The sequence below is a fragment of the Lagenorhynchus albirostris genome, chromosome 1, assembly GCF_949774975.1.
Source record: "Lagenorhynchus albirostris chromosome 1, mLagAlb1.1, whole genome shotgun sequence".
In the NCBI taxonomy this organism is placed as follows: Eukaryota; Metazoa; Chordata; class Mammalia; order Artiodactyla; family Delphinidae; genus Lagenorhynchus; species Lagenorhynchus albirostris.
In genome coordinates, this window is record NC_083095.1 from 94,087,579 (window position 1) to 94,110,753 (window position 23,175).

Genomic DNA, 23,175 nt, shown 5'->3' on the forward strand with positions numbered 1-23,175 from the left:
TGAGGCAAAATTTTGAAGAGAAAACAGAATTTTCAAATATATGTTCATCAGCCCACTGAAAAGTCAATGATATTCCAAATTCCTTAAGCCTGTACAAACATATGAGATTTGTCAATACAGGACAGAGTGACAAGTTGAACAATTGCCCAGATAATTTGTTTCTGGGAGAGTTTGCTTAGATCATGCAAACTAGTACTTTCCCTCTCCCCTTCCCCCCCCCACCCCTGTTTTCCCCTAGCATATTTTTGTATCTGCATTTATCTATATACAACTATATCCACCTTCCAATTCACTTTGACTGTATAGACAGACTGTGGCCTTGGCTACATATATGCACATTAAATACAGTAGATGTTCAAGGGAATTAGACGGATGGAGTACACTGGTCCAAAGTCTGTTTTTCTCTACTGTGCAGCTCCAGCCAAGGACAAAGTAAACTGTTTGTTAATAATCACCAGGTGAATTAACGAAGACACACTAAGTCTAAAATCCTTGCTTTTCTTTCAGGGATCTGAATTGATTGGATACTCATCTAGACCTGACTACAGACATATCCAGATACACAGATGTATTTTCACATATGTTTACATCATATAGATGATCCAGATAATTCCAATTTCAAATATTTGCTTCTTTACTAATGCCCATCCTTGAATTCTTAGGATACCTGCTTCCCCTTTACTTAGTTTCTGGGTCAGTTAGAGTATCTCTGAGCCAGAGTGTCAATTCAGTGTTGATCTTGAAAGTAAATATGGGGAGAAAGAATGGGGAACGGGCGTGGATTCCAAAAGAAAGAAAAGACCTCCCACTCTCAGGAGTTTGCACTCTCATTTTATACTCAGCTGTTGCCCTATTGCAAAGCAGCAGGATAAGAAGAATATTCAGGTTGACTCAATGAAAAACATTTACATGTTTGTAAATGAGTTTAGTGTTTTTCGTTTTTAAGTGGCATTCAGCAGATACACTCTTATAGTGATATCAGTATAACACAAGGAAAGTAGTATTTGGAAATTTCACTCATCTACTTGATTCGCCCTGGACAGAAAATTCCAAGGTGTGCATTTTTCCAAGGCTATATAGTGATCCAATAAACTAGATAAATGTTAGATCTCTAAGGTAACTGTTAAATCTGAGGTAGGATAAAATGTGATTGCAGGGGTTCTACCCTAGCCATGTTCTCTACTGATCTGTTGCTTTTGGCTTTTGGGGTCATGGAAAGAAAGAGAGGGGGAGAAATGTTGAGGGAGAAGGATTATGGTATATGAGGAGCACTCCTTAGAAGTTTGAACTCACTGGGTTGTAGAATTAGATATAGATTCAGAGACTTCCCTCCGCCAAATCACTGAAGCTGTGGTAAGAATTAATAGATGGCGTTACCTGAAGTTATTTCTTAGTTACTGTACTCCTGGAGCTAAGCAACAATGCAAACATGAAAAAAGGAATTTTAATTTGAAATGCACTGTGTGAATTTTTTTTCCTACAGCAGATAAATGGTACTAATTATATATTTTACTCAGGCTATTAATAAGTTACTTTGTATTACCTGAATCTACACCTATTGTATCAGAGGTAAATGGCTGAGGAATAAATTGAGAGATTGGGAAAGGGTAGTCTTCAATTTAACTTTTGCCACAGACAAATCACATGTGGATAAACAAGAGTTAATTGAATATAATTCATAGGAAAAGTCACATGCTGAATTTGTAAGCATTTCTCCAAAGGTGTGAATATTGCGGTGCCCAACCCACCGAAAACAAAATCAAAAGCCCTTTATTCACACTAGTGGGTGTGTTTAGCCCTAGGTACCCAGTGTTGGCCTGGCCTTTGTAATTGACTTGAGTGCTTCTGCCCCAGTCATTACAAAGCTCCCATCTCAGGTCAGGACAGTGAGGAGTCGGGCATGAGTCTTGCTGATGGCTTGTCTTTCCCAAAGCATGTTTTGTGGAATGGGCCTTTAGGGCTGCAGTTTCCTGCACAAATCTTGGCCTCTGTATTTTCTCCTGCAGTCTGGTTTCTGGTTTGGATGCGCTCAGATGACCGGCATCTCCCGGCTCCCGCTGACACCCCACAGGAGGTAAGTGTATAAAAGGCCAGAGGCCACAGTTGTTCATGGGAGGAGGACTACCTGGCAAAGGTGGGTGTTTTCCATGTGGAATACTGTTGAGAAGTGCTCCAGGGCAGGGACTGACCAAACTTTTTTAGTGGTCGAGGCACTTGTCTGAATTTCTTGGGATGAAAATCATTCCTAGCAGGTCGCTGGTCTCATCTGGGTGCAAGGATAAGTCATTTTTCTTCTGCATCTTTTCAATACATCGACCTTGCAATGTCTGCACATGGAAGCTTCTCAGAAGTGTGACCAGGGTGACCTTCATCATCACCATGGCAATGTATTTTCCCGCACAGGCCCGGGGCCCAAAGCCAAATGGCTGAAAGTACCTGTAAGGAACCTAGGAAAATGATCAGACAATTAGCCCGAGAAGTAAAGGCTAGAGTCATGCATATCTGTTTGATTCACCCTGAAAACACTGTGAGTCAGAATGCTCGGTTTCGGCGACTTGGCCATACTGCTCCTTCACGGAGAGGAATGACTGTAACTCAGATAAGCCTCTTTCTCCCTCCAGTTTGATTCACCCTTTGTGATACGGACACAACTTCAAACAATCCCCTGTTTTGCTTTTCATGTAAATACTCAGCTAGCTCTGTGGGAAGACCATGGCTTTACTGCTGTTCTGCCAGTCATTGAGGCAAAGATTGTTTTTGTGCCAGGGCATATAACATGATGACAAGGACAAATTTAGGCAAAGGTGTGGATTCCCTGTCTATTAGTGCCAAGGATCTAAATATATTTAGTTATACAAATATTTAATGGGACACCTCTGCCTGTCTTGTCCCCATTTGGACTCACATAGTGCCTGACACTTAATACGCTCAGTAAGTTATTTTTGACCAATTGCCAACATGGCGTGGGTTGCTTATCTAGAAATGGAATGAATTAGACAGCTGGTTTTACTAAGATCATATTTCCATATGCAAATGGAAAAAGGGGACACAGAGGGAACTATCAGGATAATTCAGGTTAAAAAAGTCATTGCCTAGAATTGACATAATGGAGGCAGAATCTCCAGTACACCTCAGTTACAGAAAAAGAAGAAGCTGAGGCTCTTGTAATTACAAAGTCGTATATAGAATGAGCCCTAGTGCTTGTGGGGCCATTTGAGAAACCAAAGGCCCACTGCCAAAACCAAATCTTTTCTTCTCACTTGATTTCCTTCTGAAGCAGAAGTGGATTTCCTTGACTTAGATGATGCTACGGCTGAATCTACATGGTGACAAGGTGATAAGTTTAAATGGAAAAGTTAAGTTTAAATGGGTTGGTTAAAGAAAATTTGCCTCATTTTAAGCAAATTAAGGGCCTGAATTATTCATCTTTTGACCTATTGTGTGGCCTCCATGAAGACATTTCTGAGAGCTGGAGAGCCAGCCTCCTTGCCTTGAGGACAGACATGGTGGTCGTGTTCCAAGCTAGGGGAAATGTGTTTTCCTGGTGAGGTGTGAAGAGAATGAGTAAATAGAATGAAATATATGCAGTGAAAACACAGAAACAGAGAGCACTTAAGAGGTGACATTTTCAAGAGTGGCACACTCAATTTTAAGGAAGGGCTCTTACATTCCTGGCAAAGTTTTCAAGAGTAAATTCATTGGGCTTGGGGAAAAACTCGAGTCTATGCATTCTTCCAATATTCAGGATAATGTTAGTCCCCTTTTTCACTGGGTAGCCATCGATGACATCATCCTCTAAGGCTTTGCGCATGACCAGGTCCACGACAGGCTGGTACCGCATGCTCTCATAAATAAAGTTTTCTACCACTTTTAGTTTTTGCATATCGTCAATCCTTATGTCTCTTTCACCTGTAGAAGAAGATAAAAAAAAACAAAGCTCATGTTAGTTTTAATATACGATTGGTATTAAAAATACTGTGCTTTCTGGGCTTCCCTGGTGGCGCAGTGGTTGAGAGTCCGCCTGCCGATGCAGGGGACAAGGGTTCGTGCCCCGGTCCGGGAAGATCCCATGTGCCGCGGAGTGGCTGGGCCCGTGAGCCATGGCTGCTGAGCCTGCGCGTCCGGAGCCTGTGCTCCGCAACGGGAGAGGCCACAACAGTGAGAGGCCCGTGTACCACAAAAACAAACAAACAAACAAAAAAATACTGTGCTTTCCATAGAACAGTTTGTTCTTGGTTGAAAAAAAATTATATCTACAATTCTAATATAAACCAGCAACCTGCATTAAATATGTTATGTTTGGTCCACAGAGTGTCTTATGAAAATTCAGATTTGAAGTCAATTATCTTAACACCTGGGCTTTTCATATTAAAGTCTAAATTTCTAGAAAAATAAAAAAGGTAAAATGGGACCCACATTCCCACATGGCTCTGCAGTATCATGTAGACCTACCCAAACTGCTTCAAACATTTATTTATCTGCCGCCTCTGTGGTTCTTGAGTTTTGTCCCCTACTCTAAATTCTAGAAGACGTTCATTCCTTCTCTAGTCAAAGTGAGATGGTGAATTTAATCAGGTTCAAAGAAATTTTCTCTTCTGGTATCCTGTGCAGTCATTTGTCGGAAAATATCACTGATAGTCTCTCCTTCTCACCTCATCAAGAACAGCCTGGTGTGGTAGTGTGGCAAGAACCCCCTCTCCCCACCACGACAAAAGGGGTGCCTCAGATCAGCCCTGGGTGAACTGGGGATTGACGGATCCCTCGTCTCAGCTTGGCCTCACACTCGTCAGAGAGGTTCAGATCACTCTCAGAATTGGCAAAACTTCAAAGCACCCTCAAATGGGGTATCACTTCTGCAGAATCAGAATCAACCCAGGGTCCTGAGGCAGCTCTGTCTCCTGTGCAACTATGTTATTCAGGAGTGGTCTCACTTAGAGAACTCTAACCACCCAGCCCCTCACATACTGCTCTCTGTACACTTAAGAGTTTAATGGGCTGTGTTTATCTGGGGTGGGGAGGTAGAGGGTAGATGATGGAGCAGGTAACCAAAGGTGTACCCTTGGAAGTAATTACCAGGCATGCAGGTCTAGAGGGAACACGTACACATGTGCTAGTGGTTGTTTGGACTTTCCATCTGTGCAGAGGTCTGTTGAAGCATCAAGGGAACATCATGGGGCACAAGCACTTTTCACCTCTCAAGGAAATTGTATTAAAGGTTTATGATCTCAAGAGCAATTTCCCCTGTGTTGCCTGTACCTCCATCATTCTGTGACTCTCACTCCACTGAGCTTGTTTCTTGAATTCTCTTTTTCTCACGAGACTGAGAGCCCCAGGACTGCAGGGGTGGCACTGGCTTGTTCACCACGGTGCCCCTGCACCTGGCACAGGACCCATAACCTGAAAAGGGTGCTTGAGAAAACATTCCAGAATTTGAAACCCAGATGTCATTCTGACTCCTTGCTATCTACCTTCCCAGGCAGTGGCCCTCCTATGACAATGCGTCTGCAGAACCCTTTCACATATTTAATCCGTGTATGAAATTTCCCCTTGTCATCTATTTCAAGCAGCACTCAAATGGTTTTAAAGATAAATAAGATAACAATTTTTTAATAATATGATGCCTTTATACAGCAAAATAGGTTGTTTCCCAGGGATTCTGTAAAGTCAAGAAAGAAAAATCTATATCATTACTGATACCTCTTCACATATGTCTGAAATGTGTTCCTAAAGAGATTACTTATGTGAAGCACACTCCAAATAAGGCATTCTGTTTTCTCCAGAAAGCAATTCTGACTTCTTCTGAACGTGGCAGTGTCTCCAGGGAAGGGTGGGGATATCCAAAGCAGTGGCAGAGTGATGCTGAAGCAATGGCAGAGCAGGGAGGGGACAGAGTGGGGAAGAGCTGAGCAGGGACCTGGAGGCTCTCCTGTAGAGGAGGAGGAGAGGGTGGGGGAGGGAAACTGATTGCTCCCCTGCCTCTGATATCATCACCCTTACCTCCTCCCTCTGCCACCACCTGGAAGAACGGGGCTGCTTGAAACCCAGAAACACTGCAAAAAATGATAGCCATTTCTCTGGGTGAAAAAAGCCTTTTGTCACTGATAAGGTAGCAAATCCTTGTGGATGATCCCGTGTTTTTTAAAACACAAATAAAACCGCATATAACTCTTTTTGAATTATGGTTTTCTCAGGGTATATGCCCAGTAGTGGGATTGCTGGGTCGTATGGTAATTCTATTTTTAGTTTTTTAAGGGACCTCCATACTGTTCTCCATAGTGGCTGTATCAATTTACATTCCCACCAAAGAGTCATGTACCGAAATGTTCATTGCAACTCTATTTACAGTAGCCAGGACATGGAAGCAACCTAAGTGTCCATCAACAGATGAATGGATAAAGAAGATGTGGCACATATATACAATGGAATATTACTCAGCCATAAAAAGAAACAAAATTGAGTTATTTGTAGTGAGGTGGATGGACCTAGAGTCTGTCATACAGAGTGAAAAGTCAGAAAGAGAAAAACAAATACCGTATGCTAACACATATATATGGAATCTAAGGAAAGAAAAAAAAAGGTCATGAAGAACCTAGGGGTAAGATGGGAATAAAGACACAGACCTACTAGAGAATGGACTTGAGGATATGGGGAGGGGGAAGGGTAAGCTGTGACAGAGTGGCATGGACATATATACACTACCAAACGTAAAATAGATAGCTAGTGGGAAGCAGCTGCATAGCACAGGAAGATCAGCTCAGTGGTCTGTGACCACCTAGAGGGGTGGGATCGGGAGGGTGGGAGGGAGACGCAAGAGGGAAGAGATGGGAACATATGTACATGTATAACTGATTCACTTTGTTATAAAGCAGAAACTAACACACCATTGTAAAGCAATTATACTCCAATAAAGATGTTAAAAAAAACCCCACATATATGTGTTTATGTGCCCATCAAAAAAGACCTTGAAGAATACACATCAAAATATTAACAGTGATTCCCCCTGGGGAATGGGAAGGAGAGTGGAAGGGATCAGGAGATACTACTTTCTGCCTTATACATCTATTATTTGAATTTTTTCCAATGAGCGTGTGTTTTTTTATATCAGAAAAACACAGAAACCTGTCTGGCATAATGAAAATATGACACAGTGAACTGCTCTATTGTTCTCTGGGTGGATTCTAATAAAGATTTTGACATAAGATTTTTAGGACCCAGAAGCTGATATTCAGAAGGAATTGTTTTCTAATCTCTATTGTTTGCTTGATAAATTCTTACCAACAACAGTCTGGATTTCCTTCATTATTGCCTCTTCAACCTGGGGGTGCTTTGCAATGAGAAACAGCATGAAGAACACAGAGACGGACATGGTGTCTGGCGCTGCGATCAGCATTTCCAATATGCACTGGTCCACATTCTCTTTTGTCAGGTCACCACGTTTCTGAACAATTGAAATGAGGAGAAACATTGGAAAAGTGAAAGGTTCAAAACAGGAGGGAGGGTGGCACTCAAGGATCAACAGACCTCAACAAAATGAAATTACAGAAATAACAAGTCTCTGGAATTGACAATGGACATTTTCATTAATAATCTTCAGCTCAAAGCTGAACAATTTAGACATTTATCTATGTATTTAGCGTCTTTGCACTCCCCTGTTTTCATATTTTATATTGTGCAGACACAGAGAAATTTAAATCTTAAAGTTCAGTCTAATCTGATTGTCTAATAGTGGGCAGTTTGGGTTGGGCATTATAGAAATACTAAACCAAGGGCTTCCCTGGTGGCGCAGTGGTTGAGAATCTGCCTGCCAATGCAGGGGCCACGGGTTTGAGCCCTGGTCTGGGAAGATCCCACATGCCGTGGAGCAACTGGGCCCGTGAGGCACAATTACTGAGCCTGTGTGTTTGGAGCCTGTGCTCCGCAACAAGAGGCCGTGATAGTGAGAGGCCCGCGCACCGTGATGAAGAGTGGCCCCAGCTTGCCACAGCTAGAGAAAGCCCTCGCCCAGAAACGAAGACCCAACACAGCCATAAATAAATAAATTAAAAAAAAAAAGAAATACTAAACCAAATATTTAAAAACAGAAACATGCAACAATTAACAAGAGGAAATTTTAAGACACCTATACACAGTCATACATGCATGTTGTGTGGGAATTATGATTAGTGCAGGTCTGTACCTCGGCAAAAATCAACTCAGTGGCAAAATCCATACAGTCTTCCAGTTTCTCTGCTGTTGAAATCCTCTGTCTTTTTTCTTCTATCAGAATTTCCATGGCATCTTTCAAATCCTTGCTGGAAGTAAAAGTAAAAATATAATCTACTTGTACTCAGTTAAGACACCTAAAAAAATGGATTCATTTGCCATTTGTTTAAATAAAACAATCTATTTAAATTGAAGCCATTAGTTCTCATGAATAACTGAATTTATACTTAATTCTTTGCAAATATCCATAAATTACGTATACATTACACTTCATATTAAGGAACCGGAGTTAGCCAACATGTCTAGGTACTGGTAGCAAAATCAAGGCTGTAACCTATAGTTAAAGGTTAAAAACTGTTACCGAAAGGCTAAATCCAATACATTTTTTAAAGTATTGGCATGATAGAGAAAGATGCATACTGTCTTTCTCACTTGTATGTGGACTCTTTCTCACTTACATGTGGAATCTTTAAAAAAGTGCAAGATCATAGATACATGGAACAGATTGTTGTTTACCAAGGCAAGAAGTTGGGGGTGGGAGCGAAATTGGTGATGGGGATTATCAAAAGGTACAAACTTCTGGCTTTAATAATAAGTCATGGGGATATAATGTGCAGTATGGTGACTATAGTTCATAATATTGTGTTGCATATTTGAAAGTTGCTAAGATAGATCTTAAAAGTTCTCATCACAAGAAAAAGTTTTGTAACTATGTATGGTGACAGATGTTAACTAGACTTTTGTGATGATCATTTTTCAGAATATATTGATACAAATATTGAATCATTATGTTGTACAACCGAAACTAGTATAATTTTAAATGTCATTCATACCTTAACAAAAAAGTATTGGCACATTGCAAGGGTATTGCAAAAGAATTTCTCTAGGTCTTTACTGCTTTAGGTCATAGGAGATATTACCTAGTTCACTAACCATTGGCAAATGTTACAGAGAGAGGAAAGTTGCTAAGATAATTTTAAAGAAACCAAAGAGAAACTGTTATACAGTCTCATGCAGCAAGTTTCTATGGGCCTGCTGACCATACAGAAGCTAAACTAATGACCAAGTTTAACTGCGGACCAATAAGACTCTTGAGACGACCACAAATTCTGACAGCAGTGAAGAGATGAACCATTTATCTTACCGATTCAAGTCACAATAAACTCCGGTAGAAACAAAGAGAAATGTTTAAAGGACCAGGTGTCCAAATCATCCACCTAATACTCATCATCCGCTTGAAATACATAAAGCAACATCAAGCTGACTACCTGGAGACTAATACTACTGAATTTCAAAACACGCAAACAGGATGAAGTTAGCTCTTCAAACAACTTTGGGAAATTGTAGAGATGGAGAATTTAAGATAGTCAGGGACATCTGGGAAAGATATGAACAGAGGGATGGGGAAAACTAACATGTTTACTGCCTACTATGTGTCATGCTTTGTGCTGATTGCCCTTCATAGAGGATCTCATTAACCTGTATCGCCACCACGGAGGGTATGTTATATTTTATTTCAGAGAACTTCCCAAGGACATTTGGTTACTAAGTGGTAGAGATAGGATACAAACCAGGTCTGTCTACCTCTAGATCCCCTGTGCTTTCCACTGGCGGTTAGAGGTGGCAAGTACAGTGGCTGGAAACTTACACTCTAAAAACCCACTGATTATCCAATAGGCTATTGGGCATTTGTCTAGTCTTCTGCTAGACTAGTCTGACACCAAAGCAAAGCCATTTAATGACAGTTTTAGGATCCCCCAAGATATAAGATGCATAACTAAACAAACAACACGTCTTAAAAAAGTTCATCATGAAAAAATTCTCTTGCAACTACTGTCAATTCTGACAAATTGAATTAAGTTAAATTCATTCAGAAGCAACACAACAATAAAATGATTTATGTTTCCATTTTTCCAGACATGCAAAGAGAATTTTGACTAATGATAAGGATAGGTTCAGCCAACCCTTCTCTTCAACTCAAAATACACAGCAGTGTCCTAGTTCCAGAGATGGAGCTCTCAGCCTCCTAGGGGAAAACTGCCCTGGGCCAAAGTCTTCCTTTCCTCTGTGGTCTGGCCACATGCTGCCAAATTGCTGTAAGAAGTGTTTCACCGGCAACTTAACAGCTCCCTTGCGGTCTGGAGAGGAGAAAGCTTGCCGAAGAGGCCAGCAATAACTAAGACACAACACAGATCAATCCAATCTCAGCAATAAATATTCCAAAATATGTTACTTACACAGACTTTTCATACTTTCTGCGTAGCCAAGAAATCTTAAAGAAGATGTCTGGTTTGAGAAGGAGAGCTTGCCATGCATCAAAATAACCCTGGATTTTAACCACGATGGCCCTTTCTGGAAAAACAGAAAAAGATCAGAACAGATGAGCAAAAATGTGAGCCCAAGAATGGTACACTGCTCAGAGAAGATCCCCTGTAGACTCTCCTACCATCTGGGACTCTAAGCAGGTCAAGGTTCCACCTTCACTGGGTGTTTCAGCCAGGGGAATGCCACTAAACAAATCAACACTAATTTATTCTGCTTGGCATCTAAATTGGCCACGTTAACCAGAGATTTGCCAGTTTTCATGTTTGCGTTAGAGACACAGCCTAGAATCTCACATCCTTCTCCTTGGCTGAGCTGCCAACACCTTCTGTTTACCCGACCGTTTGAAATAAGTAATTAATGCTGTTATGGCCTCAATTCTGGTGCCTGGAAAGGCAAAAAGCCTCCCCACTCTGTTGTTTATATTTCGGTTCAGAGGGTGGAATTCATTTTGGAATCTTCAGTGCCTTGTCCTGAGTCTTGTGCACAGTCAGATCTTAACGGATGTTCTTGAATTAAGTTGAATACTAGAGAAAAGAAAACCCCTCCTTTTTTTTCAAATTATACACAAGAGAAGGGAAGAGACATTTGCAGATGCAGAAACTGCAGTTCATAGAAATGAAGAAGCTTGCCCAACGTCATACAGCCAGAGTGGCAAGAAGTCCCTAGGCTGGAGCTCGATTCTGTCTGACCTCAGGGCCATGTCCTTTCCTCTTCGGTGCACTGGGTCCCTCAGGCCAAATGAGAGTTTAATAAGGATCCGGTGAGCAGAGAGAAATATGCATAAGTCTGTATGGGTTATGAAGGTTCTTAGACCGCAGTCTGCATCCATAAGTTAACAGAGAGCTGTACAATTCCCTTTACTTGATCCCTCCTAAGAGTCAAGGCTAGTGGGGAACCAAAGAGCAGGGACTTCTAAAATAGGTACCTGTCATATCTTAGGAGAGATGTACGTGGAACAGGCAAACAGGACTTTCAGAGTCCCTGTGTGAAAGGGGATGAGGCAAGAGGCTGTGACTAATGTCCTCAGAGTGAATGGGGCTCCCATCCTAATGTCAATCAGATGGGGTTCCTATGACTCTGGTAAGGAATCATTAAAGAGGCAGGGAGATGATTCGAGGAGAGTGGAGCGGAGAAAGGGAGGGCTTATCGCTTGTCTGCTTGTCCAAATGTGGTCAATCAGGGAGCAGGTGTGATAGCTCAGCTGGTTTGGGCAAGTGTGAAACTCGTGCCTTGTTCTTATGCCTGTGATGTTCTTCCTTCAGATCTGCACATGGCTCATCATCACACTTCATCTGGGCTATTTTCAGACATCCTCTCCACAGAGGCCTTCCTGACCACCCTTTCTCTCCACAAGAGCTTCAGCCTCCCACTGACCTCCCCCTTCACTTTCTAGCCCTTTGCCCTGCTTTGTTTTTTTTTAAGGCACTTATTATAGCCTAATATATTATTAGATAGATAGTTTTTTACTGTCCATATACCCACTAGGATGTAAACTCTTTGAAGGCAAGGACTTCGTCTTGTCCAACTGGTCTATCTCCAGAACCTAAGCCTGGCATGAAATAGGCAATCAATAAGTATTAGTTGAATGAATGTATGAATCAATGAACACAGCTAGAAATCAAGTTAGGAGAAATTACATTAAGCTGACAGCAGCAGAATTTAGTGGATCCACGTGATTAATGTTTGTTCTTTTGTTGGCCGTCGAGTTGTATGTGTTTAATATTTGTTTCTGTAATATAGTGAGGAAAGCAGTTTCTTGAGTGAGACATCTTGCCAGGATTGTTATAAATGCTAAGTGACAAAGTTTATGTGAAGCAACTTTTTATACTGCTTGGCACATAGTAGACACTAAATTAATGTTAGTTATCATCATCATTTCCAGCAGCCTCTGTACCCTTATCACTGTATAGATAGAGTCAAAGTTTTCATACCTAGTAGCTTTGAGGGAGGGGTATGAATGTGCACTTATATGTATGTGTAGATAGATAGATAGAATGTGTATATGTGTGTATGTGTGTGTGTGTGTGTGTGTGTGTGTGTGTATATATATACACACACACACATACATACATATATACATGTATATATGTATATATCATGCCCAAAAGAATGGTTGGTAATGGTTAAATACATAGGTTTGGTGGTAGGATATATTTATGACCAAATCAAATGATCACATCTGTTAAGTTTCAGCTCTGGGTAGAATCCTATTTCCTAGAGCAATGAGGCGAGATAGATACAAATGAAATAGAAGATGGCCCCTGCTATAGATATTTATGATCATATAAGTGAACAAGGCAGACATACCAGGAACAATTTTTAGGAATACTTAGAAAGGTTTAAAGAAGAGCAGTGTACAAAAGAGCATATCTTTACTTGAGTCTGTTATCCTTCTTATGCCCTGTTTAATAAAGGGCCCAATGTCAAGTCACAAGAATGAAAATTTCAGTACCGTCCAAGGGGATCCCCAGGAAGAGCTTGTTAGAGGTGTCCAGCATGATGCGCCGCATGAGGGTCAACACATCCACATAGCCCAACTCGTTGCGGACCTCCTCCAGCCTGTCCAGATGCTTGGTGATGGAATCAGCACAGACGGTCACCATGCGCACCAGGCCGGGGCCAGACAAAGCTGAAGGGTACACGTCAGAGTGAGCTGCCTCCAACTCCAGGGCACACAAACTATCAGGCAATTTTGGCATTTTGTGTTTGAAGCTTAATTGTCCACATTTTTATTATGGGTGGAGATTTTCATATTATTCTTTATACTTTTTCTGTATTCTCTTATTTTTCTCTATAGCAGGTTATCACATTTATGGTTAAAAATGAATGAATGAATAAATATTTTTAAAACAAACTATTCAAAACTGAACTTTTCTTCATATGATGACATGTCATTTGTGAGATTACAAATGAAATATTTAGTACTTATGATCATAAATCACCAATCAGCGATTTTCCATATTTATTATATACCTTTCCCTCTAAAGACAGTTTGGATTTGGTCAGGGTAATATTTTATGTTTCAGTGGGTGGTAGAATATTGCTATAGAACTATTCAAATTGGATCTTACCTTTTTGATCTAAGGTGCTTCCTGTTTAATTATAGGTCATATGTGTAAAATGCTAGTCTTCTAAATTACCAAACATACCCTTCTTTTAATATCAGTTTCTCTTCAGTCTACATCCAGATTTATTGTACTCAGTCAGTGTCCTAACAGCAAAACAAATCTTTGTTGTTTGAGCAGTCTTCCTCACAGGACTGGGAACTCTTTTAGGGCAGTGACAACCTGTTAGCGTTGTACTTTGAGTCTGTAGTACGTGGTAGCTCTCGATATATTATGTATTTGTCAAATAGAGGAATGAATGAATGAAACCCGGTAGAGTGAACTGGCTCTGATCTCTTACTTTGCTCTGCTCCCTGACCGTCTTTGCACTAGTGAGTCATGATGGTAGGTGGTCTAACATGAGTGTTAACTCTTAAAATCCTTTTTCTCCTTGTTCTAAGTTTAAGTTTTCTTTAAGAGTAATTAGTTTTTTAATGTCTTTTATTATTCAGACTTGCTGTTAGGGTCCTCCAACAAAACAAATCAACTGTGCTGCAGAAGCCCCTGATGTCACACTTTGCAAATAAGAAAGGAGACCTGGTGAGTGGTCCTAGAGTCTAAGCATTTCCACACGTATAAAAAAGAAGTTTGGGTTGGCAGCATACTTTCTGACTTTAGGAAGGACTTGGAGATATGAAAGGTAGGGATGCTGTTTCCTGGGTGACTGTTACATCCAGAAGTGGAACAGATGATTCCTTCATGAATCAATCCTTTGCATGGAAGGGATGGCTTTGATTATCACTCCCAGGCTGATGTATGATTTGCCTCTATGTTCAAGAGCTTGAAGCCACATTTCAAACATATGAACAGAATGTAATATCCCTGAAAGGGTCACAGGCCAAGGAATGTGGGCAGCCTCTAGAAGCTGGAAAAGCCAAGGAAGCACTTTCTCCCTAGAGCCTCCAGAAAGGAACACAGCCGTATCAGTGCCTTGATTTTCGCCCCATGAGACCCATGTCAGACTTTTGACCCATCAAACTGTAAGGTAATGAATGTGTGGTTTGAAGCCACTAAGTCTGTGTCAATTTGTTAAGCAGCAATAGGAAACTAAGGTAGTGGAATCTGTGCTAGAGTTGTGCTGAGTCTTGGTGATGGGCAGCTCTGTGGAGAGGGATCACCACTAGACTGGGACAGGTGTAGATTTTCCCCGTCTCGGCAGCCACACAGGTGGCATCTAGGTTCACTACAGAGGCTGGCTGGAGGGAAGAATATCCATGGTCCCTGGTCAGACCTACAACCCATCTAGTGCCAGATTCCATCAATGATAAGGTTTCTAGTATATGACCATCTTCTCTGATGTTAATGTCAAAGGTTGGTCATGATTATTTCCCAAAGGCTTCCATTCCAGCAGCATATAGTAAAGGGGGAAATCACTAGATAAGGAGGTTTGGGGCCCAGTTTCTGTTCATCTATATCTGGCTATGTTGCCTGGGGGAAAAATCACAATCTCTTTAGAAATGTACTTCCTTGAGTATAAAACTCAGAGGCTGAAAGAGATGACATATACAGCCCTTCTAGTTCTAAAATTCTCTAATTTATTTGCAAATTGCTTTCTGTTAAAACATCTGGGAAGTCAGCCAATGATTCAGCAAACATGTTGGCTATGTTAAATCAAGGATATGGCTGACACACTAATTGACATACACGCTAATTGAAGTGACCTTAAGTATATAGAGTGCTAATTCTTTTTTACATCCATGAAATGGATGTAAAAACAGAAAGAACAAAATTGAAGTGGTTAAATATGTGGGTTCTGGGGTTGTCTTCTTTGCTACCATTTACTAATGGTAGAAATTGGGTAAGGTACTTAACCTCTTTATCCTTCAGTTTTCTCATTTGTAAAATGTAAGTGATAAGAGTATTCACCACACGGGGTTGCTGTGGGATTAAAGTATCAAGTGTTTAAAACAGTGCCTACTATGTAGTACATGTATAATGAATGTTAGCTCTTATTATTTCAAAACTGTGAAGAAGCAGAAGTTAAAAATGATTTTAAGACAGGCATATTCATAGACAGAAGAGCAGACTATACCCAGCACCTGAATACCTTTTGTAAAGAAAGGTCGAACGGCTTTCCAGAGTGCTGGATTATTGTTAAATATGATGCCTTTCTCATGCATGCCGATGCACTGCAACCCAAGTTTGCTGCCAAATCGGGATGTGTAGTGACTGTGCTTCATTATGTGGAACATACTCGAAGACCTGCAGAGAAAGCAAACCTTGGTGTTGATTTTTAAGGGTCCAGAGAACTCACGGTAATGAGTTTGACTACCAGTTGGCTCTCATAGCAAATGCATGTTGATCTTGACAAAATGCATAAATTCTAGTGTTCAGATTAAATAAGCACCTGTGTTAGCACAAGAACCTCCTTCGGCAGTTGAAACATTTCTACCTACTAGCTCCCTGTTTGAGCATCACTAAAGATCAATACACACACACACACACACACACACACACACGCACAGTTATTCATTATTTCCCCTTCTTTTAAACTCCTAGTCTCTAAAATATTACCCACTACTGTGGTCAGAGCTGCAAGCCTGTAAGAAACTGAACCCTCCACACCACCATATTCCTGAGAGCCTCCAGCCTCCAAGCAGTCCCTCTCCAGACAGTGCTCCCCATGCAGAAGTGAGCCTCATAATCGGAAGTTGCTGGAATACCTGAAGTCTTACCTCTTTAGTTTTGGAAGCAACAGTTCTGCCTTGTACCACCCGTCCCCCAGAGGCCCTAATCAGGCCTGGCCCCTCCAGGGGAGTATCATTATAGGACTGAAGGACATCTCCTGGGCACCTCTGGCCCTGGGCTTGGCTGGCTGGGCTGGCCTGGAAGGCTCTCTGTGGTGGTGACAGCAGCTGTCTTGGGGCTCTGCGTCCATCATGATTCATCAAGGTCTCCAGGGTCACAGAGTTCTCCCAGGACATAGGACACGCTGAGCCATTAGATAGCCCTTGCTGTGGCAACCCTGGGACCTTGCCAGGAACCCAGGCTTCCTTGAACTTCCTGGTTCCTCTTCCACTGTTCTGCCCTCTATTCCCACCCCCAGGCCTGGCTCTTAAGGCCTGAGCTGGGTCTTCAGAGCAACTAGGAAGGAGCAGGCAGCCCCTCCCCACCCATGTCCTCCTTCAGGTCTTGCTTCCTGCCCCAAATCCTACTCTAATTGGGGCACGATAAGGCAATGAGCATTATAACATGTTGTAAAATCCTAGCTGAAGACGTCATGGGGCCTCTATGTTTGAAGAGAATATTGTCTTCTTAGGACAGTGGTACAGAATTCTTCTGCAGAGGAGCTCACTTTGGTGTGAAGATGTTTTATTAAGACTGCTTATAAGTAAGGCTACGGCATTTGAAGGAAGAGTGGATAATTTGGATAATTGAAAGGATAGGGTTTTCTATGTATAGTATCATGTCATCTGCAAACAGTAACGGTTTTACTTCTTTCCAGTTTGTATTCCTTTTATTTCTTTTCCTTCTTCGATTGCTGTGGCTAGGATTTCCACAACTTTGTGGAATAAAAGTGGTGAGTGGGCATCCTTGTCTTGTTCCTGATCTTAGAGGAAATGCTTTCAGCTTTTCACCATTGAGTATGATGTTAGCTTTGTGTTTATCATATATGGCCTTTATTATGTTGAGGTAGATTCCCTCTATGCCTACTTTCTGATGAGTTTTTTTCATAAATGGATGTTAATTTTTATCAAAACTTTTTCTGCATCTATTGAGATGATCATATGATTTTTTAATACTTTTTTAAATGTTTTATTTATTTTATTTTATTTTTATTTATTTTTGGCTGCGTTGGGTCTTCATTGCTCTGCGCGGGCTTTCTCTAGTTGCGGCGAGCGGGGGCTACTCTTTGTTGTGGTGCGCAGGCTTCTCATTGCGGTGACTTCCTTGTCGTGGAGCACAGGGTCTAGTTGTGCAGGCTTCAGGAGTTGTGGCTCTCGGGCTATAGAGCACAGGCTCAGTAGTTGTGGCATATGGGCTTAGTTGCTCCGCGGCATGTGGGATCTTCCGAGACCAGGGCTCGAACCCATGTCCCCTGCATTGGCAGGTGGATTCTTAACCACTGCACCACCAGGGAAGCCCATCATATGATTTTTATTCTTCAGTTTGTTAGTATGGTATGTCACACTGATTGATTTGTAGATATTGCAAAAATACACAAACAACGAAAGATCAGAAAAAGAAATTAAGGAAAAAAGTCATTTACCATCACATCAATAAGAATAAAATACCTGGAATAAACCTACCTAAGGAGGCAGAAGATCTGTACTCTGAAAACTATTAAGACACTGACACTGATGAAAGAAATTGAAGACGACACAAATGGATGGAAAGTTATACTGTGTTCTTGGACTGGAAGAATCAATATTGTTAAAATGACTATACTACCCAAGGCAATCTACAGATTCATTGCAATGGCAAATTATCAATGGCATTTTTCACAGAACTAGAATGAAAACAATTTAAATTTGTGTGGAAACACAAAAGACCCTGAATAGCCAAAGCAATCTTAAGAAAGGAAAACGGAGCTGGAGGAATCAGGCTCCCTGACTTCAGTTTATACTACAGAGTTAACAGTAATCAAAATAGTATGGTACTGGTACAAAAACAATAATATAGATCAATGGAACAGGATAGAAAGCCCAGAAATAAACCCACGCACCTATGGTCAATTAATCTATGAGAAAGGAGGCAAGAGTATACAATGGAGAAAAGACAGTCTCTTCAATAAGTGGTGCTGGGAAAACTGGACAGCTATATGTAGAAGAATGAAATTAAAACATTCTCTAACACCATATACAAAAATAAACTCAAAATGGATTAAATACCTAAATGTATGACCGGATACTATAAAACTCCTAGAGGGAAACACAGGGAGGTCACTCTTTGACATAAATTGCAGCAATATCTTTTTAGATATGTCTCCTAGATTAATGGAAATAAAAACAAAAATAAATGGGACCGGACTTCCCTGGTGGCACAGTGGTTAAGAATCCACCTGCCAATGCAAGGGACATGGGTTCGAGCCTTGGTCCAGGAAGATACCACATGCCACGGAGCAACTAAGCCTGTGCGCCACAACTACTGAGCTTGCGCGCCTATAGCCTGCAAGTGACAACTACTGAGCTCGCGTGCTGCAAATACAGAAGCCCACGCGCTTAGAGCCCATGCTCTGCAACAAGAGAAACCACCGCAATGAGAAGCCTGCACACAGCAATGAAGAGTAGCCCCTGCTCGCCCCAACTAGAGAAAGCCCACGCGCAGCAACAAAGACCCAAAGCAGCCAAAAATTTTAAAAAGTAAATAAATTAAAAAAGATAAACGGGACCTAATTGAACTTAAAAGCTTTTGCACAGGAAAGGAAACCATAAACAAAACAAAAAGACAACCTACAGAATGGGAGATAATATTTGCAAATGATGCGACTGACAAGGGATTAATTTACAAAATATACAAACAGCTCATACAATTCAATTTAAAAAACCCAATCAAAAAATGGGCAGATGAGCTAAATAGACATTTCTCCAGAGAAGACATACAGATGGCCAACAGGCACATGAAAAAATGCTCAACATTGCTAATTATTAGAGAACTGCAAATCAAAACTTCAATGAGGTATCACCTCACACCAGTCAGAATGGCCATCATTAAAAAGTCTGCAAATAACAAATGCTGGAGAAGGTGTGAAGGAAAAGGAACCCTCCTACACTGTTGGTGGGAATGTAAATTGGTGTAGCCACTATGGAAAACAGTATGGAGTTTCCTTTAAAACCTAAAAATCGAGTTACCATATGATCCAGCAATCCCACTCCTGGACATATGTCCAGAGAAAACTATAATTGGAAAAGATACATGCACCCCAGTTTTCACAGCAGCACTATTTACAATAGCCAAGACATGGAAGCAACCTAAATGTCCATCGTCAGATGAATGGTTAAAGAAGATGTGGTACATATATGCAATGGAATATTACTCAGCCATTAAAAAGAATGAAATAATACCATTTGCAGCAACATGGATGGAGCTAGAGATTATCATAGTAAGTGAAGTAAGTCAGACAAAAATATATGATATCGCTTATATGTGGAATCTAAAAAAAAAAAGATACAAATGAACTTATTTACAAAACAGACAGATACTCACAGACATAGAAAACAAACATACAGTTACCAAAGGCGAAAGAGGGTTGAGATTAATATATACACACTACTGTATATGAGATAGATAGCCATCAAGGACTACCGTATAGCATGGGGAACTATACTCAGTATTTTGTAATAACCTATAAGGAAAAAGAATCTGAAAACGTGTATATATATATATATATATATATATATATATATATATATAACTGAATATATATAACTGAATATATATAACTGAATATATATAACTGAATCACTGGGCTGTACACCTGAAGCTAACAAAACATTGTAAGTCAACTCTACTTCAATAAAAAATTTTAAAAAGACTAAAGTCAAAAAAAAACCAAAACAAAACATATGGGTCTGCCTATATATATATATATATATATATATATATGTATATAACTGAATCACTGTGCTGTACACCTGAAACTAACAAAACATTGTAAATCAACTCTACTTCAATAAAAAATTTTAAAAAGACTAAACTCAAAAACACCCCCAAAAGGTATGGGTCTGCATCCTGACCTCAATAGTTACCATATATATGACATTGGGGAAAACATTTATTCCCTTTATTTTCAATACTGACACAAATAATAACACCTATATTATAAGCTACTATAAAATGTAAAAATGCTAATAATTATAAAAGCCCCTGATTTCACATTGTTTATTTTGCTTACTTTTACTAGATCTGCCAATGTACATACGTGATAAATATGCCTTGAATAAAATTAATGAATAATATTTTAAAATAATTGAAAGCATAAATGGATAGTTATTCTCTTCAGGATAAAAGGTGGGGTGGGTTTATTAGATAGTGGATGCAAGCAGCACAGGGAAGGCTTGAGAGGAAACAGCTGAGATGAACCTATGTTTATGAGGATTTGGGGAGGAGAGAGACTCCTCATTCACTGCTCAGTAAAAGAGGGACTTTAGAAGAAAAGAATGTCTGTTGGGAACTCATGAAGTTAAGAATCAAGTGTGGGTGGTATAAACTAATTTTCATCTACCAAGAGAAAAATTAAGAAATTCTGCAGGTGACTGCATTTCCTGTGGAAAGGGGCTGAGGTTGGAAAAGGTTCATGCAGGGCCTAGACAGAAGCAGGCTACCTGGGTGAGGGCTAAGTGGTGTCTGTGACCATGATGAGCACGGCTCAGGAAGCTGGAAGTCAAAATGTCCTTGTTAATAAGCTATGTGGTTGACCCTCCTTATGATGAGTGAGATGGAGGGGGTATGAACACAGACGGGATGGAGTTTATCAGAGCATAGGAAGATATAAGCAGGACATGTGGTGTTTGTATGTCCATTTTTTTCATAAGTGCCAGTTGTTTGTATTATAGGCGAAGACTGAAGACCAAACACCCCTTGGAGAAATCAAACGAGATTATCTAAAGGTAACGAGGAAGGTCAGTTCAGTGAGGATACACGGCAGACAGACCAGGGCAGAAGGAGGTGCAGACAGCCACCCCAAAATCCTTACCCACAGGGGCACCTAGATACGGTGAGGGAGGGAGGAAAGAGAAGTCATGTCTCAGCCACCTCCCTCCAAGTTCCAGCCTTTTTACCTATGACCCTGGTAATGCCACCTCTGAGGTGTGGGGCCCTCGACTGACTCTGCTGCTGAGTAGACAATAGGACCACAGGGTTTGTGCTCAGGCACAGACACGGTCTCATGTATCACCCTCCACCTCCCCATGCTGGCAAAGCTCTTCCAAGCACGTTATCCAGACTCCTCTGTGGGGCAGGACAACAGGCTCTTCAGATTACAGGGTTTATGTCATAGTGTTTATACATGGACCACACGGCCAAGTGCAAATTCCCCTTAGTAACATGTAAGCATGGCAGTTCTGCAACTTCAAAAAATTTCCACTCGAGTAGCTTTAAATTGATAGGCATTTTTCTTGGAGATAATCAGAAAAAGGAAGTGGAGTTTGGGAATTAAAAAGAGTGGAGAGCAGAGAAGGAGTAGAGGTTTTCTGCAGTGCAGCTACAGGAGACATGAAGAAAGCCAATGCATTAGTCTGTGTTTTGGCCATGTTTACAGGGCAGGAGCCAGAAAGTATATAAAAGTTGCCCATCCTGTGTGCTCTGGCGAGGAGCTGCCATAGGCAGAGCTAAAGTGATTGAACCCTTAACTTCGGGGCTCGAGAGCTAACCTGCTCAGGTCTGCTAGGGAAGTTAAAATAGATCTTCCAGAACTTTCCCACATGAGGATTACCCATTATCCCATGTCTCCAAGGCCAGAGTGGAGTTCAGAGACACAAATCATGACATCAGAAAGGAACCAAACATTTGGGCAGAGGAATAAACAGAAAATATGTACATTATAGCAGGAAAGTAAAATATATTTATAAATATCTTTTTGATAACTGCAAATGAGGGAGAATCTGGTGTGCAGGGGATAGAAGATGGAAGGAATTGCACAGTGCTCAATTGTGCAAATTCAAGATGCATAACATATTTCTGGTGTTAGCTTTATTTTAGTTGTTATTTTTTCTCTTATTTTGGTGAAGTAAATATTGTACACGTTTTCTTGTGTTCGCTACAACCTTAGTTCTTCCTCGCCACTTCTGTACTAAAATTCTGTTTCTCAACTGCAAATTCTCCTACTATGGGTGTCTTCTGAACACATAACCCTCAAAGATGGGGAGTAGCTACTATAACCTACATAACTGTTCTTGCACTGGGCTAGGGTGGCCATCTTCTCACTAGCTCCTCTCTATCCAAATTGCAACTGGCTCCTAAACGGATGACTTTGCCTTAATGAGGTTGTTCAGTTAATGCCTGTGAGGACATATTGCCATAGGAGACCCTGGGCTAAAAGAGCTCAGCTCTGGCTGAGTAGCTAATGCTGTGGGCTAAGTACTAGCCAAACCCACACATTTATGATGGATTCCAAGGTCCCATTTAAACTTTAAAAGAAAGGCCCTGAAATAATGGCAGTTCTGTGAAATGAAGACAGAATTATTATATGAATAAATTATTTACTTGATACATATTTCAGGAAGAAAATCTTATTTTCAAATCAAAATACTTTCTACTAAGTCAAATATACTTTTGATATAATTCCAGATGATATTCAAATTACCCTAAGTTTTGGACAAGTTTTTATCTTCCTAGCAACTATAAAAGCAAAAAACAAAAATCCAGATGCTTCTATTTGTATTCCAGGGAATTAATTTGACCAACTAGCCAAACTTTTGTCCTGTATGGAAACATCATGCATACAAAAGACTGAAATTCTTATTAATTAATAGATTTCAGGCCTCTAGCTTTCTTACCTTCCACTACCTCATTCTATAATTAAAGCAGAAAGTAAGTAATTTGTATACTCTTTACTCACAAACTCAGATCTATAAATTTTAAGTGATTAGTTGACAAACAGAAT

General features: G+C 40.6%; 1 protein-coding gene across 1 annotated transcript in view; it reads right to left on the minus strand.

The window, feature by feature from the left end:
• Positions 1-2,198: 2,198 nt before the first annotated feature.
• Positions 2,199-23,175, minus strand: part of LOC132531419 (aromatase) — a 32,997-nt gene continuing 12,020 nt past the window's right edge. The window contains exons 3-9 of the mRNA XM_060169162.1: positions 15,679-15,833; positions 12,980-13,156; positions 10,440-10,554; positions 8,177-8,291; positions 7,276-7,438; positions 3,668-3,909; positions 2,199-2,447 (exon numbers count right to left, since the gene is read on the minus strand). Of these exons, the coding sequence (XP_060025145.1) occupies positions 2,199-2,447; positions 3,668-3,909; positions 7,276-7,438; positions 8,177-8,291; positions 10,440-10,554; positions 12,980-13,156; positions 15,679-15,833 (1,216 nt within the window). The remainder of the gene's footprint in view (positions 2,448-3,667; positions 3,910-7,275; positions 7,439-8,176; positions 8,292-10,439; positions 10,555-12,979; positions 13,157-15,678; positions 15,834-23,175) is intronic.